This window comes from Sminthopsis crassicaudata, chromosome 5 (assembly GCF_048593235.1).
Source record: "Sminthopsis crassicaudata isolate SCR6 chromosome 5, ASM4859323v1, whole genome shotgun sequence".
Taxonomy (NCBI): domain Eukaryota; kingdom Metazoa; phylum Chordata; class Mammalia; order Dasyuromorphia; family Dasyuridae; genus Sminthopsis; species Sminthopsis crassicaudata.
In genome coordinates, this window is record NC_133621.1 from 286,330,438 (window position 1) to 286,356,830 (window position 26,393).

The 26,393-nt window shown below is 34.9% G+C and overlaps 1 protein-coding gene across 16 annotated transcripts in view; it reads right to left on the bottom strand.

Moving 5' to 3' along the window:
* Positions 1 to 26,393, bottom strand: part of ANKS1B (ankyrin repeat and sterile alpha motif domain containing 1B) — a 1,348,742-nt gene that overhangs the window by 623,441 nt on the left and 698,908 nt on the right. For all 16 annotated transcript variants that reach the window (XM_074267164.1, XM_074267169.1, XM_074267161.1 and 13 more), the window contains 2 exons: positions 24,933 to 25,525; positions 22,168 to 22,240 (listed from right to left, as the gene is read on the bottom strand). In XM_074267164.1, the coding sequence (XP_074123265.1) occupies positions 22,168 to 22,240; positions 24,933 to 25,525 (666 nt within the window). The remainder of the gene's footprint in view (positions 1 to 22,167; positions 22,241 to 24,932; positions 25,526 to 26,393) is intronic.

Genomic DNA, 26,393 nt, shown 5'->3' on the forward strand with positions numbered 1-26,393 from the left:
GAGCGATGTAGTCTACCCTTTTAGTGAAGGTAAGCATGCAGTATCCTTGCAGGTGAACTTAAGAGTTTCTCCTTGAACAGTGTCTGCTTGAACCAAGATGAAGAACTTACTGCTTGCACAAACAACTCTCGGGTTAGAAAATAAGAGGAACAAGGAAGGTTTCCAGCACATTAGGTAGACTCCCAGTGATTAACATGATAGAATAAGAGTTATTCAGGATGGTCAGAAATGGAGAGATTATCATCTATATTTCTGGAGAGAACCTCCAAATTGATCCATTAAGGTATATGAATATAAAATCATTCCTTAAATAAATATCACCAATCAAGTTACTTCCATTAATTGATTACCAGAAACTCTTGCTATAATATCACAATATTATTTGATTGCAAGGATATTTTAATTCATAATTCTACTGTTGTTACCTCCACTAAAATTCTCCTCTCATACATCCTCATTTCGCAGACTGTTAAATGCTACACCAATAGAGGATAATCAATTCTGGCAAATGATACTAAACTCAAAATCAAGCGCAGTGATGGCTTTTGTATCGGTTATACATGGTCCAACACACTAAATGTGGAGAGACCTCTCACCAGACATTTATAAAGGCTGTCTTTTAACTTGAACTCATGTTTTTCAACTGTAAACTGAGAAAATTAGACTTTATAGCCTTTGAAGTCTTTTATATCTCTAAATTTATGGTACTGTCAAAATTGCTTAAGCTGCATCCATGGAAGGAGCGACAACACTGAAAAAAATCACAGATCTACTAAATTACTGAATTTTTGTTGATTAGTCAATTCAGTTGTGTCCAACTCTTTGTGACTATATTTGGGGTTTTCTTGGCAAAGATACTGGAGTGATTAGCTATTTGCTTCTCCAGATCATTTTATAGATGAGGAAACTGAAACAAACAGGGTTAAGTGACTTGCTTAGGGTGTCACCTTTAGGAATCTAAAATCAAATGTGAACTCTGGTCTTCCTGAATTTGGCCAGGTACTCTATCCATACAGAATCAAGGTCAGTTTATGTAATGAATAAACATGTTTTGACCATTCCCAAAACTCATGAAACCTTTTACTAAATTGTATGCATGCTGAGTAGAGAGGGATGATCTGTATCATTAAAGAACTAGAGACGGTATACCCATAGTGATGCAGTCATGTATCTTTTAAAGCATTGTGTGCATTAAGTGCAAAAGGCAGTTTATCAACAATTTCTAAATATTTGTTCATTCATTTTGATATCTTAGTTCATGAAGGAGACAAGGTTTTTAGTTTGCCTGAACTCACTATTTGGAATGGAATAAGTTAATTCATGTCATCCTAAAAATTGCTCTATTTTACATTTGCATGTTTCTCTTCTATTATTAAAGAACTTTAATTTGCCTACCTGGTAAAATATGGATAAGTCATGTAAGGAAATGTTATACTGTCTGAAACTATTCCAAAGATAATTAGCAAAGACCAATCAGGATTACAGGGAATTACTGATGAAGTAAGTTATAGACTGTAGAATAAGATGGGCATTTTGAATCTAGGAATTTGTTTTGCTTGATTATGCAAATTTGTTATAAAATCGTTTTCCCTTTTTTAATTCACTGGACTGGGTGGGGTTTGGAAGGAGAGAAAATAAATGCTTGTTAATTTAAAAATAAAGCTGAATTTAAAGCAAAGACAAGACAGAATGAAATGTTTTTATGCGAACCTAAACTACTATCCTTTCCTACTTTATTTTTTCTAGATATTCTATTTAAGTTACATTTGTGGGCAATAAATAAAAATAAAAAAGACCGTACAGTACAATTAAAAGAAGTTTCCATTTCAAATTTTACTGCTCATTAAAATAAAAATAACACTGGAAAATCTTATCTTTTGGAAATTCAATGAGAATCCAGGTTATTAGAGTTAATCTGTATATTACTTTAGGAAATTATAGGATAGCCTATGCTGACTCTACTACTCTGCTTATATGTATGTGTGTTTGTATGTATGTATGTATTCTGGAGCCCTATGGGGGAATATATGAAGAAGAATTTAAAAGTCTTGTCAAAGCCACTATCTAAAGTAGTTTAGACATTCCAGGTCGCTACTGATGTTATCTATTTTAATATATTATAAACTAATATGCTTAGGGAATATGAGAACTCACCCTCTACTAAAAAATGTTTTTTATTGGACTTGTTTCTTGCACCAAGGGAAAGCTGATGAGAGCTGAAGAAGCAGCTAGAATGAGACACTAGAGGCATGCTTCCTTAATTAGTTTTGATTTAGTTTTTAGACACATACACATATACACAGACACACACATACACCAAGAGAGAGACAGAGAGATAGACAGACAGAGAAAGAGAGACCGACTGACCACTCTTGGCTAGAATCAGGTAATATCATAGCTATCAAACTCCTGATACAAATTCACTCATGAAAATGACAACACTTGAAAGGTATGGTCAAGGTCAGAACCACTGTTGAACTTGACTCACAAAGTCATCATCATCGAAACCCTTTCAAAATTCCTGCACCTAAACACTTTTGCCGCTTATAGCACAATTCAACACAAAAGGAAGGCGTTGAGGAATTCTGTTTAGCAGAGAACACATTGCCTGGCCCTCTTGTTCACCCTGCTCAGAGAAAACACTTAGTTATAAGGAGCAGTTTAAAAACATCAACCCAGAGAGATTCTCTTGACCTTTTTATACTTACTGTTCCTAGGCAAACTCAAAACAAAACAAAACAAAAAATTGATACTCTTTTTAGAACTTAAATTTATAAAGAAAACATATATTATAAAATAGTCTATGGAGTGGATTTTTTAAAACTTTCTGTCAGCAGCTTCTATGTTCTCACTCACCTACTTACTGAGTCCTTAATGATAGCTACAACAGGGATGGAACTACCAGCATCTCTTCAGAGTTTTAGCAGACTGAGCTATCCAACTACAGAAACATCCAGGAGTTGTCCAATTGCTAAAAGATGTAGGTACTCTGAGTTGCTAAAAGACCTGGAATCTATATGAAGAGATGTCTGATTTTATTATTGGAAGTTGCCACCTGTTTGTCATTGCATCATATCATTTCTAAAAAAAAAAAAAGAATTCATCATAGAATCTCAGGAAAAAAAGTTCAATCTATACCCACAAAGAAATCCCTTCTATTAGAGCTCTGACCAGTTATTAACTGGGTACTAATCAATTACTAACTGAACTAAGCAGTTTTAGGTTATCCTGAAGCTTGAAGATCCCTCATTTATATGGCACCCATCACCCATTTCACTTTTGCACAACTTTCTTATAATGTGTTTTCTATTCCATAAACCTAAAATTTGCTTTTCTATGATTTCTATCCATGGATCCTGTTTTTAACCTTCTGGAGCCAAGCAGAACAAGTCTAAGCCCTTTGGCACTTGACAACTATAACAGTCCCAGCTTCAGCATTGACTAAATTCTTCTCTTTTCAGTTTCAAAATGTGTAATTCCTTCAGCTGATCCCCATATGGTCCAGTCTCTAGAACCTTAATCATCCTATTCATTTTTCTTTTTACATCTTCCACATTGTTTATGTCCATACTAAAATATGACAGGCACAAGTAAACACAATACACCAGTTATAGAATGACCAGGACAAAGAAAAACAAGATTATCATCACCCTTACTCTGGACACTTGGAATCGCTCACCATATCCTGAAGATCCTTACTTATGTGGGGACAAGGAAAGAGATAGGTCGAGATTATTCCACTATTTCCACTAAGAAAGAAGAGAACAATTTATTAAAATGAATGATTGAAACTCCAGATGAAGGTTAGAGTCAGGCTATAGAGATTCATCTAAGACACTCCCTAAATTCCCAGTTTAGGCTGTGGTCTTGGAAGAAAGGTAACACTGGCAAGAAGTCTAGTAGGGTATAATTGGAAAAAGCACTGAACTGGAGCAAAAGAAATGAGTTTTCAAAAACCTCCTTGGATCCTTTCATGTGAGTTGCAGAACCTAGTTCCATCTCTCTGAAATTCAGTCTTCTTATAATTAAGAAAGAAGGTTCACAATGCTAAGAATGATGATAATCAATATTCACACAGCACTTTGAGATTTGCAAAAGATAACTTACAAATATAACTTTGAAGCTTCAATAACTTAAAACTACACTTAAACTTTTAGCATATATGGTAATATTTCATTTAGTCTTCATAATGTTATTATCCCCATTTTACAGATGAAGAAGCTGATGCAAGCAGAGATTAAGTGATTTGCCCAAAATCTCAGGGCTATTGTCTGAGGCTAGATTAGAATTCAAAGCTTCTTAAATCCAGACCCAGTGTCCTGGCTATATATTTGCACTACCTGCATTACAGGTTTGCTGTGAGGAAAGGATTTTTAAATGTAAAGTGTTAAACAAGCAAGCAAATAATCAAACAAGCAAACAAAAAAATTGAAATATGGGACAATTGTAGTGGCCAAGGTTAGTTCCAAAACAGAAATTTTAGAATACTTCATTTTCCCTTCCTTGAAGAGGTGAAAGACTGTATGGGACCAAGCCCGAACAGTATAGAACACTGCATATAATGTTGGAGGTGACTGACCATCATTAGTTTTACTGAATTGCTTTTTTTTCCTCTTTCTTTTATAGTTTCTCATCAGAGATGGATTTCTGGGTAAAAGGACGGGATAAAGTGGATACGATGGTGAAGAAGGGTAATTTAAAAAATAAAATAGAGCAGCAATGATTTTTTGAAAATGGAGTGTTCTAGAAATGTGAGTTACCCAAATTTTCTTTTGAATCAGGCCTATGATTTTATCAGTGGAGAACTTCCTGGGAAGAATCTCCCATATTAATATAAATACATACTAGCTCTTAACTTAGCACCTTAGAGTGTTGTCTGGGGCTGTGAGAGATTAAGTAGGTTCCTCAAGGTCACATGATCCATATGAGTCTGATGCAGGAATTGAACCCAACCTTCATTGAAGCTGAGGTCAATTATATCAACTACAGCATACTGCCTCTCCTTAATATGATTACAATACAATAATAGAGCCTGGCTCTCGTACCATCTATTCTGCTAAATACAACATAACCCAAGCAATATTTTTCCAACTACATTTCTTACATAAACCTTTAGAACCACATGTAAATGGTTTTAAATTAGAATCACTATTTAGATATCATTGATGGAAAAAAAATAGGTTTTAAAACATAATGTCCAATAATTTTTCCATCTAGAGAGTTGTAAAAAATATGTTTTTCTCCTTTACAATATATTTTTAACTGACTACCATTTCAATTCATGAGCTTGAAATCAATCTAGGGCTAAACAGTGAATTGTTAGAAATTCAGAATTGGCCCCAGGCTTTCTTAGAAATGGTTGAGTGTTTTGAAGCATGATTTAATACCATTGTACTGTAGGGGCATTTGATAACACTCAGCATCGATGCAGTTGTGTTGTGATGAGCATACCCTGTCAGTCCAGCTATTTTCCTTCATTTCTTTTCAAAGAGGCCAAACTGATTCCTTTTCTTAGAAATCAAGATAATCTGAAGTCACTCCAGAGAGAGCGAGTGCAAGGATTTCTGATTTAATAGAGTTTGCTTTGAACACAATGAAAAAAATTACAATGGTGAAGTTGGACAGGTGGGGAGAATGAAAGTTGTACGGTCTATGACTATTTCTTTGTGGGTGAGTGGATATGGAAGATGTTCCCTGGAGCCTCAGCTCTCCTGTGAAACATGTGGCTTATAGAAAATTAAATACCAAAGTAAATTTCTGTCTTCTTAACAAAAGGTAGGAAGAAGCCTGATATAGTACAAAGAGATTGATTGTAATCAAGGAACCTGGGTTCAAAATTAATCACGATTATTTTCGTGACCTTGGCCAATCACTTAACCCTTGTGGGCCTTCTCATGTGCAAAATGAGGGAGTTAGATGAAGGCTAGATCTAAGACAGAAAAGGAACACAGTGAAGAAAGCACTGGACTTGGAGGTAGGAACACCTGAGTTACCATGCTGCCTCATGTGCTATTAACTGAGAGAACTTGGGCAAGTTTCCAGATTGCTAAAGTCCATGGCTTCTGTGGTTTCTTTTAGATCCAAATCTCTGATCATGAGAGCCATGATTCTATGAGTGTTCATCCCAAGAATTCTCCCGTCTTCTATGATTGATAACATCTCTGAATCAGCTGGTACTCAGTATCTTTCCTTTTTAAAAAAATTTTTAAAATGAGTTGCCATCACTTGACCTTACTAATTCATTCCTTGTTTCCCAAGGAATGGGAGGGAGCCCCTTAGTAACATCTGACATATACTCTGCTTTTATTTTTCAGGAGCATTCAAGCCACATTAACATTCTACCTACATGGTGTATGACTGCAAACACACAAGAAGCTATAATTTACCTCTAGCTTCTAAGCCCCTACCCAAGCACTCATTATCCATTTCTAATTACTAATAGGTACTAATAGCTGTCCTGATAGCTGGTATATATAGGATCATCAATTCTGCTGATAATAATTACTGCTTCTGAGCGATTCTCTGAAATCCTTTGGCCCTTTTCTTTTGCTCTTCAATGATTTCTCATTCATGTAGCATTTATAGGCTTTGTGTATACAAATTATAATGCTAGGCACTGAAGGAAATGCAAAACTCATTCAGCAAAGAAGCATCAAAAAGGGCTGGTACATGCCAAGTGTGATGCCAGAAACTAGGCATGTATAGAGAGAAAACAAAACAATCCTTGCCTTCAAGATTATATCCTAACTGGGGGAAAGGAACATGTGATCTAAAGCAATGATCACTGAGCTCTGTGTGAATCCTACCTCAACTGGGTCAAGCTGCACAATCATTCTGGGCTTTGATTTCGTAATTTGTAAGAAGACAGACTTGAAAACCATCAAAATCCCTTCGAATCCTAAATTTGATTCTTTGTATACAATTGGTCAAACCAAAATACATGCAAAGCAAATGCTAAGTAGCTTCAAGGAGTGCTAGTGGGGCGAATTTTCAGAAAAGATTTTGAGTAGAGAATGTTACTTGATCTGAGTTATGAAGAACGGAAGGGACTCCAAGATGCAGAGAAAAAAAAAAAGAGAGAGAAAAGGAGACCTAGGATAGCCTATGAAAAGGCATGGAGAAAAAAGAAACAATTCATGTTGCAAGGTAAGATGGGAAATCTAATTCATGAACCATGCATTCTAGGTAGGAGAAAGAAAAGGCTCCAAAGGAAATAAGAGTAACATATAAGTTGATATATATAGCAGAGAACCCCAAAAAGTTTTAGAAACCCTGAGGGCAGATGTTCACAGTAGAAGGAGAGGGAATGAGGGAAGTCTCCATGGAAGAGGGAGGCCTGGATTAGACTATAAATGATAGCAAAAAATCTCATAATCAGAGGAGGAGAAAGGTTAGGAGCCCTGTGAGAAAAGACAAAAACTCAGTGAAAGCTGAAAGCCAATTTGATATAATGCACAGAGGGGAATGATATGAGAAAACTAGAAAAGTCAAGTGGAACCCAATTATGGAGGACAGTGAATGGCAAACAAAGGGGTATGAATGTTTTTGGTAACAATGAGTCACTAAAGATTTTATTTTTATAGAAGAGAGATGCAAATTAGATATAAGCACAATAAAATTATAAAGGGGATAAAATTGTTGGGTATAGAGAACAGAGCCAAGAAGATCTATTAGCAATTTAGTGGAAGATGACAAGGAATAAAGGTGTGCACTAGAGGAGATGTAATGGGAATAGAAAGAAAAAGATGAATGGATGTGAGAGATAACATATTCTGAAAAGGACATGGTCACTGTGAGGAAGAGAAAAGAGACAAAGATTACCTCAAGGATATGAATATGGGAGATTAAATGTTTGGTTGTGTTATATTTAATTCAAAAGGAAGACCAAGTTTAGGGAGAGAGAGATGAAAAAGCTGATTTGGGACATGATGTGTTTGAATTGCTAATAGGAAGTCAAAATAAAGATGATGTCAGCAATGGAAAAAATATTGGACTTAAGAGTCCCAGGCTTACAAATATTAAGCTACAAGCAACATATGACATCATGTAATCCAACTCCCTCATTTTGTAGTTGAGGAAACTAAGACTTAGAAAAGTTAAGCATTTTCCCCAGGATCATCCAAGCAAATAAATGTCAGAGGTGGGATTTATGGCCAAGTACCAACTTAAGAGCCAGTGTATTCCCACTGGATCATGAGAACAGTGTTCAAAGTTCAGCTCAGACACATTGATAGCTATGTGGCCATAGGGGAAATGGTGGGAAATGTCAGTTTGTAGCTCAGAAGGGAGTCAATTCTTTCCCCAACTATATCATATTGAAATATAAATATGGACAACTCTGGGAACAAGTTGGCACAATTATACTGTACTGTGAAAGGAGAAATGGGTCACTGCTATCCTTATTTGTAATTATCAAGTGAGGTACTGTTGTTAAAATACTTGCCAAACTCTAGGACATTATACCCTCCTTTTTCCACTAAGAGTCTCCTATTACTTTTCTCCTTCATAATGTATATCTATTGGCTGGGAAATTAAGATGGTCTGCTGCTTAGAAAGCCACTCTGCTCACCATTCTACCATCTTGGTTTCATGCCATAGTGCAACATGTAGAAAAGCAAGAATTCCAAGCACCTGCTTTCTAGAATTTGACACCAAAAACAGGATGAGGATCCATTAAATATTGCTTATTTTTGGACACTTGCAGCATGCTGGGAGACGAAACATTTTCCTGTTTTTTTTTTTTGGTTGTTGTTGAAGTTGTGAATAAGGAATGGGTTGGAAAAATAAATGATGTGTCATTAAATTCTTTGACAATATCTTGGTACAGATTTATATAACTGAAAATGATCAGTTATAGGGTTGTAAAGCATCAGAAATGATTGAAAAGTTTGTGCCTTGAAAGAATAGTTTTTATATATTGTAAAATCAAAATGAAAATTGGGTTCTACTGAAATCAATGTGGTTCTTAAATATGTTCACAGTCAACAGATGAATAGAAAAACAGAAGCACCTCCAGGAGAGGGTAAGCAGAACAGTGAAACGGCAGTGGAAATCAAGGCATATGAAGACTGATTGAAGAAAATAGTATTGTGTAAGCTCAGTAAGAGAGGGCAGTTTTACCATGAGAACTATATTATGGTCTCTGATCAGCAGGCCTGTGGAAGAGGGATTAGGCTTAGGGTCATAGCATCATTGATTTGGAGCCAGAAGAAACCATCAAGTAAAATACCTCTATTTTTACAGACGAGGAAACTCAAGCAGAAAGAGGTTAAACGTAGAACTCATAGCAATGCATTATTATTATGGATAATACTCAAAGAGCTTTGTTGTTGCTTTTCAGTCATTTAACTCTGTGACCCCGTTTTGAGATTTTCTTGGCAAAGACCCTGAAGTAATTTGCCATTTCTTTTTCAATTCATTTTACAGATGAGAAAAGTGAGGAAAACAGGGTTAACTGACTTGCCCAGAGTCACAAAGCTAGTAACTATTTGAGAATAGATTTGAACACATGAAAATGAGCATTCCTGATTCTAGGCCATGTCTAATTTTTATAGATTTGTCTTTCTCTTTGTCAAAATTTCATTTGTTATTATTCCCTGGTGACCCTGTAACTTTATTAAAAGTTTTTCTTCCCTCATAAATTGATTTTTCTATACTGCCAAGCGTTGGAACATCAGATCATCAAACTTATTAGAATTGTACTTAAATAGAAGTCAGTAGGCTCTGAGCATATCTCATCTCAGTGAAGCACACATACTTTAATGTACTGACATTGTAGCATCCATTTTGGTTGTTCAAAGATTCCTTTTCTTTTAATTTCTGGATCTTCTAGACAGTTAGAATTGCTGACCAATCAAGCACTGAATAAGTGAAGTGTTGACTACATGTTGTAGGAATTAAGTACACTTAGAGAAAAATTGTGGAATAATATGTCAGGGCAAGCTTCATGGAAGGGCGAGACACAATAAGATTAAATTATTAGACAGAATGAGTTCCTTGAGGGTAGAACTTTTTTTTTTTAACCTTTTTCTGTACAGGCAGCACTAACATAGTGCCTAACATATAATTTAATACATTCTGGCTGATTAACTGATTATTATGAATTAGGGGAAAGAAAGTCAAGCTCTCTGCTCAATGAATACCTGATACTAGAAGGCAAGCCCAAAGTTGTAGCATATACCACTTCCTACCAGTACCACCAATACATAGTGTGGAAATCATGGAAAATTCCCTCCTGATGCTCAACTGATGAATGGTCAGAGGTAGTTTTTAGTTGAACAAACCAAAGTTATCTAAAGTCACATGAAAATTATGCTCTAGATCACTATTGATAGAGAAATGCAAATTAAAACAACTCCGAAGTACCACATCATAACTGTCAAATTGGTTAACGAGACAAAATTTTGGAGGGGATGGGGGGAAATTGGGACACTCATGCACTAGTGGTAAAGCTGTGAACTAATTCAACCATTCTGAAGAACAATTGCCCAAAAGGCAATCAAACTGTGCATACACTTTGATTTGGCAATACTACTTCTAGATCTGTGTTGAAAAGACATTTTTTTTTAAGGGAAAACCATCCATTTGTACAAAAATATTTATAGCAAGATTTTTTTTTTTTTTTTTTGTAATGGCAAAGAATTAAAAGTTGAGGGGATGCCTATCAATTGAGGAATGGCTGAACAAATTATGGCATATGAATGTAATAAAATACCATTATGTTACAAGAAATGATGAGTAAGCTGATTTCAGGGGAAAAAAAAAATATCACCTAGGATGACTTACATGAACTGATGCAAAGTGAAGGGTGCTGAACTGGGAGATTATTGTACACTCTAACAACAATAATGGACAATAATCAACACTGAATGATTTAATTATTCTCAGCAATGCAAGGATCTAAAATAGTCACAACCAATTCATGATAAAAATGCTATTCATCTCTGGTGGAGTCTGAATATAGATCAAATTGAAAAAAATAAAGCTTTATTTTTTTCAATTTTGTTTGAAATATCTTTTGGGTTTTTTTTTTTTTTTTCTTTTGGTCTGTTTCTTCTTTCACAATAAGATTAATACTGGAAATATATTTTACATGATTGTACATATACAATTTTTATTAAATTCCTTACCACCTTGGGGTAGGGGTGATCAGGGAGGGTAGGAGAAAATTTAGAATTCTAAATTTTTAGAAACTGAATGCTATGTTTTGGATTACTTGCCATCTAGGGGGTGGGGCTGGAGGAAGGAGGGGAAAATTTGGAACACAAGGTTTTGCAAGGGTCAATGTTGAAAAATTACCCATGCATGTTTTATAAATAAAAAGCTTTACTAAAATAAATAAATACAATTTTAAAAAATAATAAAAATAAAAACAAACAATGCTAAAATTGCTTTTGTAATCCCATTTTTATTTGGAAAAAATAAAATATTCTTTAAAAAAAAAAGAAAATTCCCTGCTGACGTTTGTAAAAATGCTTTGTTCAACAACCCTAGGTGCTTTCCGTCCTTGACCCACTGTCTCAACTTGCTTAGCTCAAAATATAATCATTGTACTGTTGTGCCACAGTTCTCTTTTAAAGTCCGGACCCAAGTTTCCCTAATTGTCTTATTCAATTACTCTGCCTCAGGTTCATTCCCTTTTAATGTTTGATGGGATAAAGATCTTTATCTATTTTAGATGTCATTAGAATATCAGGAGCCTCTCCAGTACCTCCCATTATGTCATCATAGGTGCCTCCCCCCATTAGGTCAGCCCCATCCAGGTACCTCCACCATGATGTCATTGTTCTTGTTACCCTATAAAAGAATCTTGTATCTGCCATTTGCTGCTGGATTCTTTGAAATGATAGTCTCATTCAGCCCTGGGACCAAACCATGGATCCATTTGGTCCCAGTAAATCTCTCCATTAAGTAAATTATTAAATTGTTCTCTAATCTCTATCTTGCTCAGTTTCTCTGGCATTACAATATATACTCACAAAACCATGCACCTTTCTTAAAACTCAATGGTATCTTGAGGTAAGGTCCCAGAAATGTTCTCTCATAATAGAATATTTCTTCCTAAATTTATCTTCCATTAATTTCACAGAGCATCATTCCTGACATCATACAAGGAGATAGAGAATAAAAGGGGATAATCAACTTTTACCATAATTATGTCAAAAACTTTAATCAATCCTCCGCTAAACTCTTTTCCAAGGCAAAATAATCTTAAATATGATTTTCTGTCCCTTGAGTTTTTGCTTCCCTTAATTTTCATATCCATGAAAAGCTGTAATAATAGTCTTTTGCTATATAAAATTTAATTCTTAGAACCTATAATTAATAATCCCTCTCATTTATATAGCTCTTTAAGGCTTTATTTAGAGGGCATTGTGATGCATGAGTAAAGAGCTTACCTCTGAAATAAACTAAGTATGATGTGACTTGGACAAGCCACCTCCAGGCAATTCTCTAAATTGGAGAGTAGGTGCTGATCTGCATTGACAGAGGGAGGTTCCCTACTGGGAGTTCCTTAAACCAGAGAAATCACAAATCAAATCCCTGACCCCTTTTACATTTGAAAAGCATTTTATGTATTTTAATTTATTTGATCCTATGAGGAAAATGCTCTATCAATTATCATTTGTTATTATTTGAAACTAATTTTATGTGGTTAAAATTTTTCTACCCCAAAAGTTTACTGGGGAGATCAGAGATCCTCCCCCTTATAGTTTTAAAAAATGTTTAGACCCTACCCAGTTCTTGCTTGGGTTCTATTTAAAGCTTGTGTTTTGAGTGATCCAAGCTTGAATGTTTTATATTTGTTGTTCTATTGTGATCCCATTTGGGGTTTTCTAGACAATGATACTAAATGATTTGCATTTCCTTCTCCAGCTCATTTTATAGGTGAGGAAACTGAGGGCAGGGACTATTTCTTCCTCCTTTAGATTTGTATGCCCAATGTCCCTTTTATCCCACATCTAGTACAGTGCCTTGTACAAAGTGTAAACAAAATGCTTTATGAGGTTCAGGGGAAAAGGTCCTTACCAAATGGGAAAAGAAAGAGAGTTATATTAGAGAGAGTAATAATATCTGAGTTCGGATTTAAAAGGTAGGTAGCAAAATGTATAAGCATTCCAAGAAGCAAGAGAGGGATATTTATGGAGGCACACAGTCTTCTGAAGTGAAACTCAATATTTTCCCTACAAAACCATAAGATTGTTCTTCATAAATATTTTTTATGCTTATAAATTTATTTGTAATATAATTTTATATAACTATAAATACAAATATGTTTAAAATTTTAATATTATTTCATATAATTTCTATTGTACATTAAATATTGTTTATGTATTCAATTATGTATATTTAATAAATATATAATATATATTTAAAATAATAAAAATGCTCTTTTAACAGGATAAAGTGTCCAAAAGTGGAATAGTTTAGGGAGATGGGTAATTATCCTTCATTCTTAATTTATCCTATTATTCTCAAATGATATCAAGGAGGTAATATGCAAGTGAATGAATTTAAGTGAGGGAGGGTTATACAAGATCATTTGCCTCACTTTCCCCTCTAGAACCATCTGGGACCAATGCCAGATGTAGACTGAAGATGGCCCTGGATGAAATGGGAGAGCTGGGCCTTTTTAAGCAAAGGTCTTCAACAGGTCTCAATTTGACTGAGGCCACATTCAGTGATTAAGCCTGGGCAGCAATTGAGGCAAAGAGGTCTTTCAACAAAGGCTGAATGATCACTTATCTAGGCTATTGGAGAGAGGATTCATAGCTTAGGCCAGTTGGACTAGACAGCTTTTGAAGTTCTTCCCAGCTCTAAGAGTCTGTGTTCCTAGTCCCCTTCAAAACAGACCTATCATGTGACAAGACTATGATGAAGGCATGAAATTAGTTTTCTCTTGATAGTTTCCTCTTGTGAGAGATTTCCAAGAAAAATTTCTTGTTTGGTCTAGAATAGGCAGAAGTTAAAATGCATGGCAGGGGCTCCTTCCAAGTGTGATATTCTATGATTCATGGTCTCACTGACTTAGAGAAAGAAATGAAAAGTTGTATGTAATCTATCTATTTCAATTCTCTCTTTATATAGATGGAAAAAATATTAGTGTCCACACAGATTAAGTGACCTATATACAACATCACAAAGATGGCAAGGTTAAGAGATGGTATTTGAACTCATGGTCTTCTTGTTGAGAGAGTAGGGGTGCAGTCAGACTCTTCCCCATAATGGGATTTTTAAATGATGGAGTATGGGTATGCGTTATCCCAAAGTATATTGGGGGTACAGGTCAGTGTCATGAACCACATTAAAAGAATTTATAGGCTTAGACCTCCTTCAAATCAAGGGGCAAAGATTTTATTAAATGTTGTTAAGAGCATTAGGAAGGAAAGGGGATTTTTAGCAATTAACAAGGGGAAATACAAATTTCCTAATGCAAAATGCCATTAAGACTTGGCAAGTGAGAATTACAGGGCTAACTCCAAGAAGGAGTTAGAGGAAAAGGGGGATTATATCATTGATTGGCAGGCTAACCCTAAAAGGGATTTAGCATCCTAAAAAGAGTTAGCAAGGGAATTACAGTAAAGGTCTGTTACAGGGGGACATATAACCTTTGGGGTCTGACATCATAATCTGGCTTTTTGATTAGATGTAGTAATGGGGAGCTTATGATGATTTTATCAGTGCAAGGTATGTAGCTGAGAATTCTATCTAGGACCTCCACCTGGGGTGGAGCTGTAATAAAGGTCCACTTGAATAAAAGGCCTCCTCAAAATTAAAAAGTCCAACTATAGTTGAAAGTTTAGACTTTCTATTAGTGCCCCTCCTTCTTATCTAAGGTAATAACTTGGCTTCCAAATTGTTTACAATAATGCAGGCTCTCTCTGCTAGCACCCATCTTAGAGGATCTCATCATGCTGACTGGAAACAATATGTTCTCTATCATGCAAATCTGATAAGTTTCCTGAAAGCTTGGAGAAAATCTGTTTGGATACCTCAGGAGAACAGACCGCAGTCCTCCTCATTTCTACATTCTACTATGGAATCCCTCACAATTGTCGAGTCTTAGCTGAAGTATCCCCCTCTACAGGAAGCATTTCCTGATCCCTCATCTGGTATTCTTCCATCCAAAGCTACCTTTCACTTATTCTACATCTATTTATATATGTACATGTTGGCTTCCCCACTAGATAAGTTCCTTGAAGGCAGGGATCGTTTTATTTTTGTCTTTTATCCCCAGTGACTAGCACAATCCTCAGCATAAATAATTATTTAAAGAATGAGTAAAGAGCAGAGAAATTTTATTAGAAATTTATTTCAGAACACATAGCAGGGTATCCATGTGTTTCACATGACACAAGGAGTTGTGAAGCATTATGCTACAGGGGAAGGATCATGAACTCTGGGGTTTGAAGTTTAGAATTGGGAATTGAATCTCTGTTCTGTTTCTTATTAGTTGTGTGACCTTGGGCTAGTTTCTTTAATTCTCATAATCTCAATTTATATTTATATAAAAATAGATGGCCTATAAGAATCATCCTAGAGTTAACTTAATATCCTATAACATTGCTAATTTGAGAAATCTCTCGCTTGAATGCAAATGTATAGCCCCTACAGATGCCCATATTATGACTTAGCTTTGGATCTTTGCTTGGGAAAAAAACATTCATTCCCTCCACATCTTTCCCTCTTAGGCTTCTGAGTTTTCTTCAAAGTTCAGTTTAGACACCACTTTCAAAATAGGGCCTTCATTGATCCCCTTCTATTATCAGTACTCGTCACCTACAAAACTATCTTTTATTTATACTGTTTATTTTATATGTGTTTATACAAAGTAAATGTTATCTTTCTCTTTTTTCTTTCTTTCTTTTCTTTTCTTTTTTTTTTTGGTGAGGGAATAGGGCTTAAGTGACTTACCCAAGGTCACACAAGTATTAAGTGTCTGAAGTCTAATGTGAATTCAAGTCCCCCTGACTCTGGTACCAGTGCTCTATCCACTATACTGTCTAGCTGTCCCAATATCATCTTTCTCAATACACTATTTATTAGCTCTTTAAGGGAAGGAAATATTTAGTTTTTTATAACTGTATCTGCAGGGTCTAACACAATAACTTACATACAGTAAGTGCTTAATAAAGACTTCCAGAGGCATTGCAATATAATGGATAGAGACTTGGAGTCTGGAAGTGCTGCCTTCAAGATTTTTAATTAGTCATGTGACCATGTTTAATTTATTTAACCATTATATGCATCAGTTTTCTGGGCTGTAAAATGAGTGGGTTAATTTTGAAAACCTCTAAGGTCCCTAATAGCTTTAAATCTTAATTCTGTAAGCCTATGAGTTATAGCTTATCATCACATTACTATTTTCTAAAATAATTACTTTGTGTCCTTAAAAAATGTATAAAACAGACTTTTAAATGTGTATTATTGGATCTGGAAGCAGCAAACCCAAGCATCATGTTCTTGCTAGCTTGTGACCCTGGCGTATCCACAACCTCTGGACCTCAAAGTCCTTGAGACAATTGAATTAGGTGATTTGTAAGATCTCTTCTAAAATGAGATTCCATATTCCAATGTTAATGGGGGATATAAAAGTTTAGAGATTGAATGGTACGTTCCTTTAAGAAGTTTATAGTCTATTAGGATGATTAGATGTGGAAATTAATATAATACATCATATTATATGATAAATGAATTAGAGAGTTTCAGAATCAATTACGATATAAGTAGTAAAGTTCTTTTTTGACTGTGGGATCAATAATAGCTTCCTAAAAGAAGCAGCCTTTTACTGGGCTGTAAAGACTGGGTAGGAATTCAGCAGAAAAAAGGAAAGAAGATATTTCAGGCAAGTGAAATTGTATGAGCAAAGGCATGGTATTGGGAGACCATAGTGATGGGAATTCAAGCCAGCTTGTTCTCTCCCTAAGAACAAAATTCCTTAATCTACCAGGAGACCATCTCCAGAATTGATTTTATCCTTTAAGCATCTCCTCAACTCCTCCCAGATTTTATCCCTCAAGCATTTCCCCAACTATTCCCAGATTCCTTCAAAATCCTCTATCTCCCCTTTATCTCATCCTTCATTTCCTGGTTTCTCTTGACATGAGATTTATAATCTATTTTTTCTTCACTTCCCATGTTATTGGCTAGTTGTACTAGCAGACCTAAAGACTCACAACAAAATCCAGCCCCACAGTATGGCTCGCTCTCCTTTCCATTGCCCATGGAGACACTGATTATAGTCTATGGAAGTCTGCTCAGGTCACTGGCCGAATAACATTTGGTTGCATTGCTCAAAATTGCTAGTGCTGAGATGAATATTTCCAGCAGTGACGGTGTGACACATTTGAACTGCATGTTGGGCCAGAAAATTGAGCAATAGAGAGAACAGGTCAGGATACCATGGATGGGGGAAAGTAAGAAATGCAGCATTCCACTGTTTGAGGGAAAGAGTGCAGCATCCAGTTGGGCCATTCTGTTCATTCAAAAATTCATAGGGCAGAGACCTAGACTGTGAATAATGAATTGCTCAGGGTGGAAAGAAACTGAAATGTCTTGAGATCTAGCTCTTATGGAGAGAAAAATGTCAGAAAGTACAAGAAAAAGACTGAAATAACCAAGATCTTAGTAGGATACCATCATGTCCAATTCCCCTGTGTTCCATATAAGCAATCAGAGCCAGAAAGACTAAGTGAGCTATCCTATGTCACAATCTAATTAGTTGCAAAACAAAACATAGAATATAAATGTCACTACTCTTCCCACCATACCATTAAAGCTAAAGTCATTTGCCCGGTGAAGGACACGTGTATTTCTTTAGTCTTTCCAAGGTTTACCTTAAAGACTAGCTGATAAAAATTATACCAATTTATTTTTTAACCAAGTAATATTTTTGTATACATGGAAACAAGAATATATGTAGACACGTGCACACACATATACATTTGTATATATGTTTGTGTATATGAATCTGGAATTGTGGAAAAGCAGTGGAATCAAAACAATGGGGTGATCCTAATAATTATTTCTCAAGTGATTTTCTATTCTTTGGACTAAGGTTCCTTTTCTGTAAGATAAAGAGGTTAAAGTAGACAATATCTAAGATATTTCAAATCCTTATACTTTAATCCTATATTAACAGAAAAGACACACTTAGGGGCCCAGAGAGGTACCAACTCATCAAAAGGGAGTAATTCAGATGTACTTTTAGCATTTTGGATGGGGATAGCATCAAAATGGCAACAAGCTCAGGTTGGACAGCTTTATTTACTTTCTCAGGCAAGGACAAGGTAAGACAAGATATTACTTGGTTTAAAAGTAAATTGGTATAACAAATTTCATTAGTCTATTATAGGCCTATATTATTATTGTCTATTATATTATAAAAGGAAAGGGGCATGGAAGAGATCCCTTCCATGTCAGCTTCTCTTATCAAAGTTTAAATCACATATTTGCCACTAATGATCAGAATTTATAGCATAGTAGATAAAATACCCTCCCAGTAATTAGGGAGACTTGAGTTCAAATCTGACCTGGAACACTTAGGACCATACCTTCAGGGAAGAGATGCCATGATATGCAAATGAATTATATTTGAGTGAGGGAGGGCTGTGCAAGGTCGCCTGCCTCACTTTGCAATCCAGAGCCATCTGGGTACAGTAGGATATAAATCAAAACCATTGGAGATGGCCCTGGATGCTACGGGAGATCTTGATCTTTTTAAGCTAAAGTCTTCAACAAGTCTCAGTTTGACTAAGGCTACACCCTTAGTATAACCTTACTACACTAAGTGATTAAAATTAGGTAGCAGTTAAGGCAAAAAATCTCCTCTTCCACCTAATAAAAACAAATCTAAATAATCTGGGTGGGGAAGACTCTCAGGATTTAATGCCAAAACAGAAATGATTTCTATTTACATTAAGTTTTGAGTCAATCAGGACCCAAATAATGATGAAATGGGGCTTGGTCTAGGAACTATTGGTGGTCAATGAGAATTAGATTAGTTTTAGCTTAATGCATGGTCTTTAAGAAAGAAATCTAATCAGTAAACGCCAACATATCTTAACCCACCTTTACTTCATTTTCCTTATCTATAAAATGGGAATAAGACAGCACCTAACTTGCTGAGGTGTTGTGAGGATCAAATGAAATATTTGTAAGCACTTAGTACAAAGCTTGGGACATAGAAAGTACCATATAAATGTTAGCTAATAGTAGTAGAAGTAGTAGTAGTAGTAGTAGTAGCAGCAGCAGCAGCAGCAGTAGTTATAGTAGCAGCAGCAGTAGTAATAGTAGCAGCAGTAGTAATAATAGTAGCAGTAGCAGCAGTAGTAGTAGCAATAGTAGTAGTAGTAGTAATAGTAATAACAGCAACAGTAGTAATACTACTACCACAGAATGTTGTGTTACTTAATTAAAAATGACCTTCAGAAACTTTAACTCTTCCAGATTATGGAATCACCATTATATAAATATCAATTGGTTTCATAATAATTTTCTACATCAAGATAAAATAGATAGCAAATCTCATTTTAAAACAACAGTTTCATCAAAAAACTATATGAGTTTGTGAGAATACTCAATCCTTATCATTATTTTTAAAGGACACATTTATATGACCTTTTAAGATTCACCAAAAGTTTTTACCCATTCTAACTCCTCATGGTATCCCTATAAGTTTCATACTACAAGTATTATCACCTATTTTCAATGAAAAGAGAATTATACTGGGATACATTAAATGATTTGTTCCAATTCACCTAAGAAGTATGAGGCAAAGTTAAACCACAATTTGGAATCTAATGATTCCAAATCTAGGTCAGGTGTCCAAATTGCTCATTCCAGTAACTTCTAAAAGTGATTTGTATCTTTAAAATCACATTACAATGTTGAATCATTTTCTACAGGAATTAATCGCAGTGTCTTTAAGTGGATGTGTTTCACTGCCAGTGATTTCTTGCCAATTCTATGTAGAGAAGAAAAGGACAGGATGATGGGTCTAAATGATCAAAGAAATAAAAGATTCAGAAAGGCAATATGTACTAATGAATAGAGAGATGGCATTGGAGTCAAGAAAATCTAGGGTTCTTACCCATACTAAACAAGACTCGATCTCTTTGAATCTCAGGAAATACACCAGGAATAAAAGTTCTTGTAAAAGAATTGCCATTCTGCATTAATGTAGGGATTTCTTAGGGTTCTTACCCATACTAAACAAGACTCGATCTCTTTGAATCTCAGGAAATACACCAGGAATAAAAGTTCTTGTAAAAGAATTGCCATTCTGCATTAATGTAGGGATTTCTTCAAAGCAGTCATAGATTTTTGAGCTGGAAGTTATGTAATAAGATTTTCTCTTTTTAGAGAAAAAGAAACCAAGGCTAAGAGTAGCTCAGTGACTTAACCATGGTCAGAGGTACTAATTGACTCTTGATTCAATATTTTTCACTGTGTAATGTTACCTCTTCCAAGAGATCAAAGGTGAAATAAAATGATGGGAAAGATGATAATAATGATGATAATATAAAAACAGATACAGTGCAACTTTAGATTTATCTATCACCCACTTACAATTTACTGATAAAAAAAAAGAGACTAAAATAAGTTTAATGCCTTTCTTCAGGTTCTACCCACTATGAGGAGTAAAAGTGTGATTAGAAGGTAGGCTTTCTAACTTCAGTTCAACTTCAATTATGCAAGTTGTTCTGAGGAACAACATTACTCTTCTTAGCATGAGTTAAGAGGAGAAAGGCATTATCTCTTTAACAAAAACACATATTTTCTTCCCTCTGAAACACTTTTTAAAAGGATGCTGAAGTTCTTTAGTGTCCCATGATGCCTTTAAAGCATCTTTTTATTTCACTTTCATGTTGGTGAACAGCTATGCCATTATCTCTATAGTAAAATGCCATTATAGATATTTGGCTTACATTATCCATTTGTTAACATGCCCATAGTTATTTTCATTTTGAATAAAAAAAAATAAAATAAGGAGTATCTTGAAGGCTGAGACTATGTTCCTTCATCTTTAAATCCCCATAGTGTCTTTCAGTGCCTGACATATAGAGGAGGCTCAACTTGTGTTTACTTTTTTTTTCTTTAACTACTACTCTTTCCTCCAAAGTTAATCTTTTCTCACGTGGATTTCTTTATATTATTTCTCTTTTCAGTATATAGTATGTGAGTGTGGTTTACAATATAGCTTTCTTCACTCTTTTTGTTGGTTTGCTTGCATTTTATTTTCTTTCTCATTTTTTTTCCTCTTTGATCTGATTTTTCTTGAGCAGCAAGATAATTGTTTAAATATGTATGCATATATTGGATTTAGCATATATTTCTACCATGTTTAACATATATTGGATTGCTTGCCATCTAGGGGAAGGATAGGGAAGGGGGAGGGAAAATTGTAATACAAGGTTTTGCAAGGGTTAATATTGAAAGATTATCCATGCATATGTTTTGAAAATAACAAGCTCTAATGAAAAAAAATAAGGAATATCCTAAAATATCTCCATTGCACTGATGTTTGTGTAATTTTAAAATCTGTACTATTGCATAATTCTAAATATCAGGAAATTTTTCCTTATATCAATCTTCACATCATTTTTTTCTAAAAGCAGACTGGATATTGACTAATATGGATGTTTTGTTTGTGTGTTTGTAATTCTACCACCTAGCACATTGTGCTCATATGATGTTTATTAAATGTTTGTTGAATTGAATTCAGTCAGATTATATATATATTTCATCAAATAAAAAATTAATTATTGGATTTGGTGTTCAGAACCAAAGACTATACTCAGTGCCTTGGTACCTAATACTCTTTACAGGAACTTCATAAAAGTCTGTTGACTGGCTCAATACAACAGAATGTGGATGAAATTAAGCTATGATAAAAAATATAAAACAATATTCTTATGAATTACCACTTGTTATTAAGTATAGTAGCAGTTCAGAAACTGTTGAATTCAAATGAAACATGCTGATATAGTTTCTGTAAAAGTGAAGGCAATTTTTAGTACAATTATTATAACAGAATGCAAAATACTAATTTTTTCTTCAGCTTAAGATTAATTAGCTTATCACCTTTAGGTCAGCACACATTTTTAGATGTTTTTTAAATCACATTTTCATTTCAATGATTCTTAGAGAAAAAGGTTTCCTTACTTGTAATATCATCATTCATCTCTTCAAGCTCATTGTTGATTCCAGCATCTATGGAGCTCATTATTTTATCAATCTATAAAAAATAAAAACAGTGAGAAGAACTCATTAAATGTCTCCCTTGCATCTGATAATTCCACAAATACAAAAGCAAAACATTTTTAGTATTGTGAATGTAACAATACCACAATCAAGAAAACTTTGCAGTACAGGAAAAGCTTTAGGCAGAGGATTACATTACATTGCATCCTGTTATTAAAAATATAATCATGTGTGTGTGTGTGTGTGTGTGTGTGTGTGTGTGTGTGTGAGTGTGTGTTAGAAATTGGGAGCAGACATCTTTTCTCTCCTGCTTTCATGAATTTAACTTAAATAAACATTAATAGTAAGATTTTATGTAAAAGGTCATATAAATGTGTCCTTTAAAAATAATGATAATGATTGAATATTCTTACAAACTCATATAGTTTTTTGATGAAACTGTTGTTTTAAAATGAGATTTCTATCTAATTTATCTTGATGTGGAAAATTATTATGAAACCAATTTTATGTATACAAAATATATAGAAAATTATTGGTAGGAGCATGTGCTTTTTTCCCTATAAGATATGAAATAGGTGAGAAATATACCACCAAAAGGAATCTTAGAAACCATCTAATCCATTCTAGACATAGAAAACTATTCATTCACAGTGTCACGAACAAATGGTTATTTAATCATTTCCCGAAGACCATTAGTGAAGAAGACCTAGTATGTCCTACAGCAGCATATTTCACTTTGTGCAGCTCAAATTTTTAGCACACACAACCTTTCACCCTCCCATAGTCAAGCCTAAAATTTCATCTTTGCAGCTTCCAACTGTTACTCTCAGTTCTACCCCTGGTTACCAAACAGAAGTTCAATCTTACTTCTAGGTAACTTTAACCTATATTTGAAGATAGGTTTAATGTATTCCCTGAGTTTTCTCTTTTATAGAATAAACATTATTTCCTTTAATTAAACTTTACACATTTAAACTCAAAGTCCTCCCACTATATTCACTCATTTTCTCTCCAAGACCACCAATTTATCAATATTCATCTTAAACTTTAATGCCCAGAAATGAACACAATTTTCTGGGAGTGCAATGACCATGGTAGAAGTCTATCACCTTTGTCTTTCTGATAAGTTATGCTTCTCTTTAATTCAGATTAAGAATGCCTTAGCTTCCTTGGTGTCATATCTATCACCTTTCTGGTATGTTGAGCTCTCCATCCATATCTATTTTTGAGGGAAAACTGTTTAAGTATATCTGCGTGTCTTATATTTGTGAAATTCAAATATCAGAATCCTATCAATCCTGATATCCTGAATCCAAATATCAGATTGGCTATTTATCCTCATTCAACTTAAAATTATTAGATTCAGCTCAATGTTTTGTCCTGTCCACTTCACATCCTGATTATCATTCATTGGGTTAACTAACGATCCCAGGTTTGTGTCTCCAGCAAATGGAATAAACTTATCATACATGAATATAAACAGGTCACTGATTTTTAAAAATAAAAATTAAAGAAAAAAAAACACGGGGCCATATATATTCCTTGGAACACTGGAGGATTTGTAAAGACTTGATGTTGAAGTATAAATTTAGGATAAAAGATTCATACTCTCACTTTTATGCATGACCAATGGCATACCTTTTGTGACCTTATTTATGATAATGAATCAGCTACACAGAAAGCTTATTTCTGCCACACATGGACTGAATCCATGATGTTGACTATGTACCCTCATTAAATAAGCTAATTAATTCTAAGCTCTAACTTCTGCTAACAGCTGTGTGCTAACTGGTGATTCTGTAGGCCTGTGTACATTTCAATGTGTATGTGTTGGGAAGGAGGAAAAACCCAGCAATTTTATGGTTATAGGGAATTCCTGATGAGGGAACTCTTCCTGTCAATCTTGGCACCCTGACTGGATGTCACTGTCTTAAAGTAATATCTCAAGAATTGAAAGGTTAAGACATTTGCCCAAGTTCTCAGTCAGCATATGTCAAGGACAGATCTCAAATTCAACACTTACTATACCACGCTGTCTTATATTAATGATGGAGAACAGAGATACAAAAAATTGAAAAATAAACTGTCACCTACTAGAAGAAAAAGCTTAAAAATTGCAGGGATGTTGGTTAGTAGGCAGGTAACTGAAAGCAAAAGTAACCAGAATTTGCTATTTAATATCTTTGTCATGTTCTTACTTGCTACAGTGAAGTTCCTTGATGTAACAAGAAGAGTACTGGCCTAGAAAACCATGAGAGATGGAATCCAGTATTTTTGCTGACTCTGTCACCATATGCAATTCTCTTAATCTCTATGAATCTCAATTTTTACAATTGCAAAATGAGACTACTAAAACCTTCTCTATCTACCTCCTGTGGCTGCTTCAAGGAATAAAATTTATCAAGCAGAAACTTCTCCATAAATCATAAAATGAAATATACATTTTATAAAAAAAAATTTCACTGCATAGTTAGATGGGCATCCATTCCTATAGTCATTTTTAAAAAGGCTTCTCTCTATAGGAGGAAGTGTATTAGATCTATGATGCTAGTTGTGAAACAGTAAAGCATTTCCAAGAGGTACCCTTTTTGCCTTCTGTGATGAAGATATTCTTTTTTTTTTTTTTTTTTTTAACCTCCCAAAGTATCAGACAGTTAAACTCTGTCCCTTCCCCAACTACCCAATTCCACTGTCTTGTTTAATAAATAATAAAACATTCAACTTACTTCTTCCCATTCAGAAGTGAAGGAAGGAGTCCTCTCAGAATTCCCTTTAGAACTGGGTTCAGTTGTTGAGGATTCACTCCAGTTCACCCTTGAAGTTTTCTCAGTGGATGGGTAGGCAATGAGATCAGAATCAGATTTGGAAACATTTTTGGACAAATGCAAATCAAGAAGGGCTTTTGGCAAAGACCGTATCCTTCCCAGAGTACAGGCTCGCTCCACGAATCCTCCTGTGCTAACACCCCACTGGTCCCCATTCCCATTTCTTGTTCCATTTCTTGCTGTTCTTGTGCCAACAAGGGTGCGATTTTCTAATGGATTGCTTTTTGTGTGAAAAATGGTTCTACTGACCACTTTGGGCTTAATTTTCTTTACTGGAGCTCCTGGATTATTTCCTGGTGGAGGCTGCTGATAATGGAGAGGATTATTCATCAAACTAATATCTTCTTGTGCTCCAGCACACATATTTGCTTTGCTATAGAGACGAAGTGGATTATCAGGGGACTCACAGGCTGGAGAAGATCCATGGAGCAGGCCAGCAAATTGCCCAGGATCATGTTCCTCTGGAGGGTCATTCTCTTCCTGTTGACAGGAATCTGCAAAAGGAGAATGGAATAATTTCTATGTTTGTTTCAATTTTGTTGATAAATGTCACCAAAAACATTAATAATAATTGCTGTTCAATTCTTAATTTCTAGGAGTTTGGGTTCCATGTCTGATTGATTTCTTTGTGACCTTATCTTACTTTTTCACGGATTTGCTTCTGATGTGTAGAGTGAATAATACATATTTGTAAATGGAAGTCTTCTAAAATAAATTAGGGGAATATTTCTTCCCTCCCTCTGACACTTAATAGTATTTTATTTTTTTTTCTAATTACATGTAAACATAGTTTTCAACATTCATTTTTAAAAGATTTTAAGTTCCAAATATTTCTCCCTCCTGTTCCCCCTCCTTTCTCCCCTTTCCAAGAGAGCAAGAGATCTTATATAAGTTGTACATGTACAATCACTTTAAACCTATTTCTATACTAGTCAGGTTGTTGGGGGTGGGGAAAGAATCAGAACAAAAAGGGGAAAGCATGGGAAATGAAAAAAAGTGAAAATAGCATGTTTCAATCTGCATTCAGACTCCATAGTTCTCTCTCTGAATGTGGACTACATTTTCCATCATGAAATCTCTGAGAATTGTCTTGGATCACTGTATTCCTGAGAAGAGCTAAGACAATTAAAGTCAATCATCTACAATGTTGCTGTTACTGTTTACAATGTTCTCCTGGTCTGCTCACTTCACTCAGTATTATTTCATACAAGTTTTTCCAGGTTTTTCTAAAATCTGCCTGTTCACCATTTCTTATAGCACATTACATTTATATGCTACAACTTGTTCAGCCATTCCCCCACTGATGGCGTTCCCCCTCAATTTCCAATACTTTGCTACTAGAAAAAGAACTGTTACAAATAT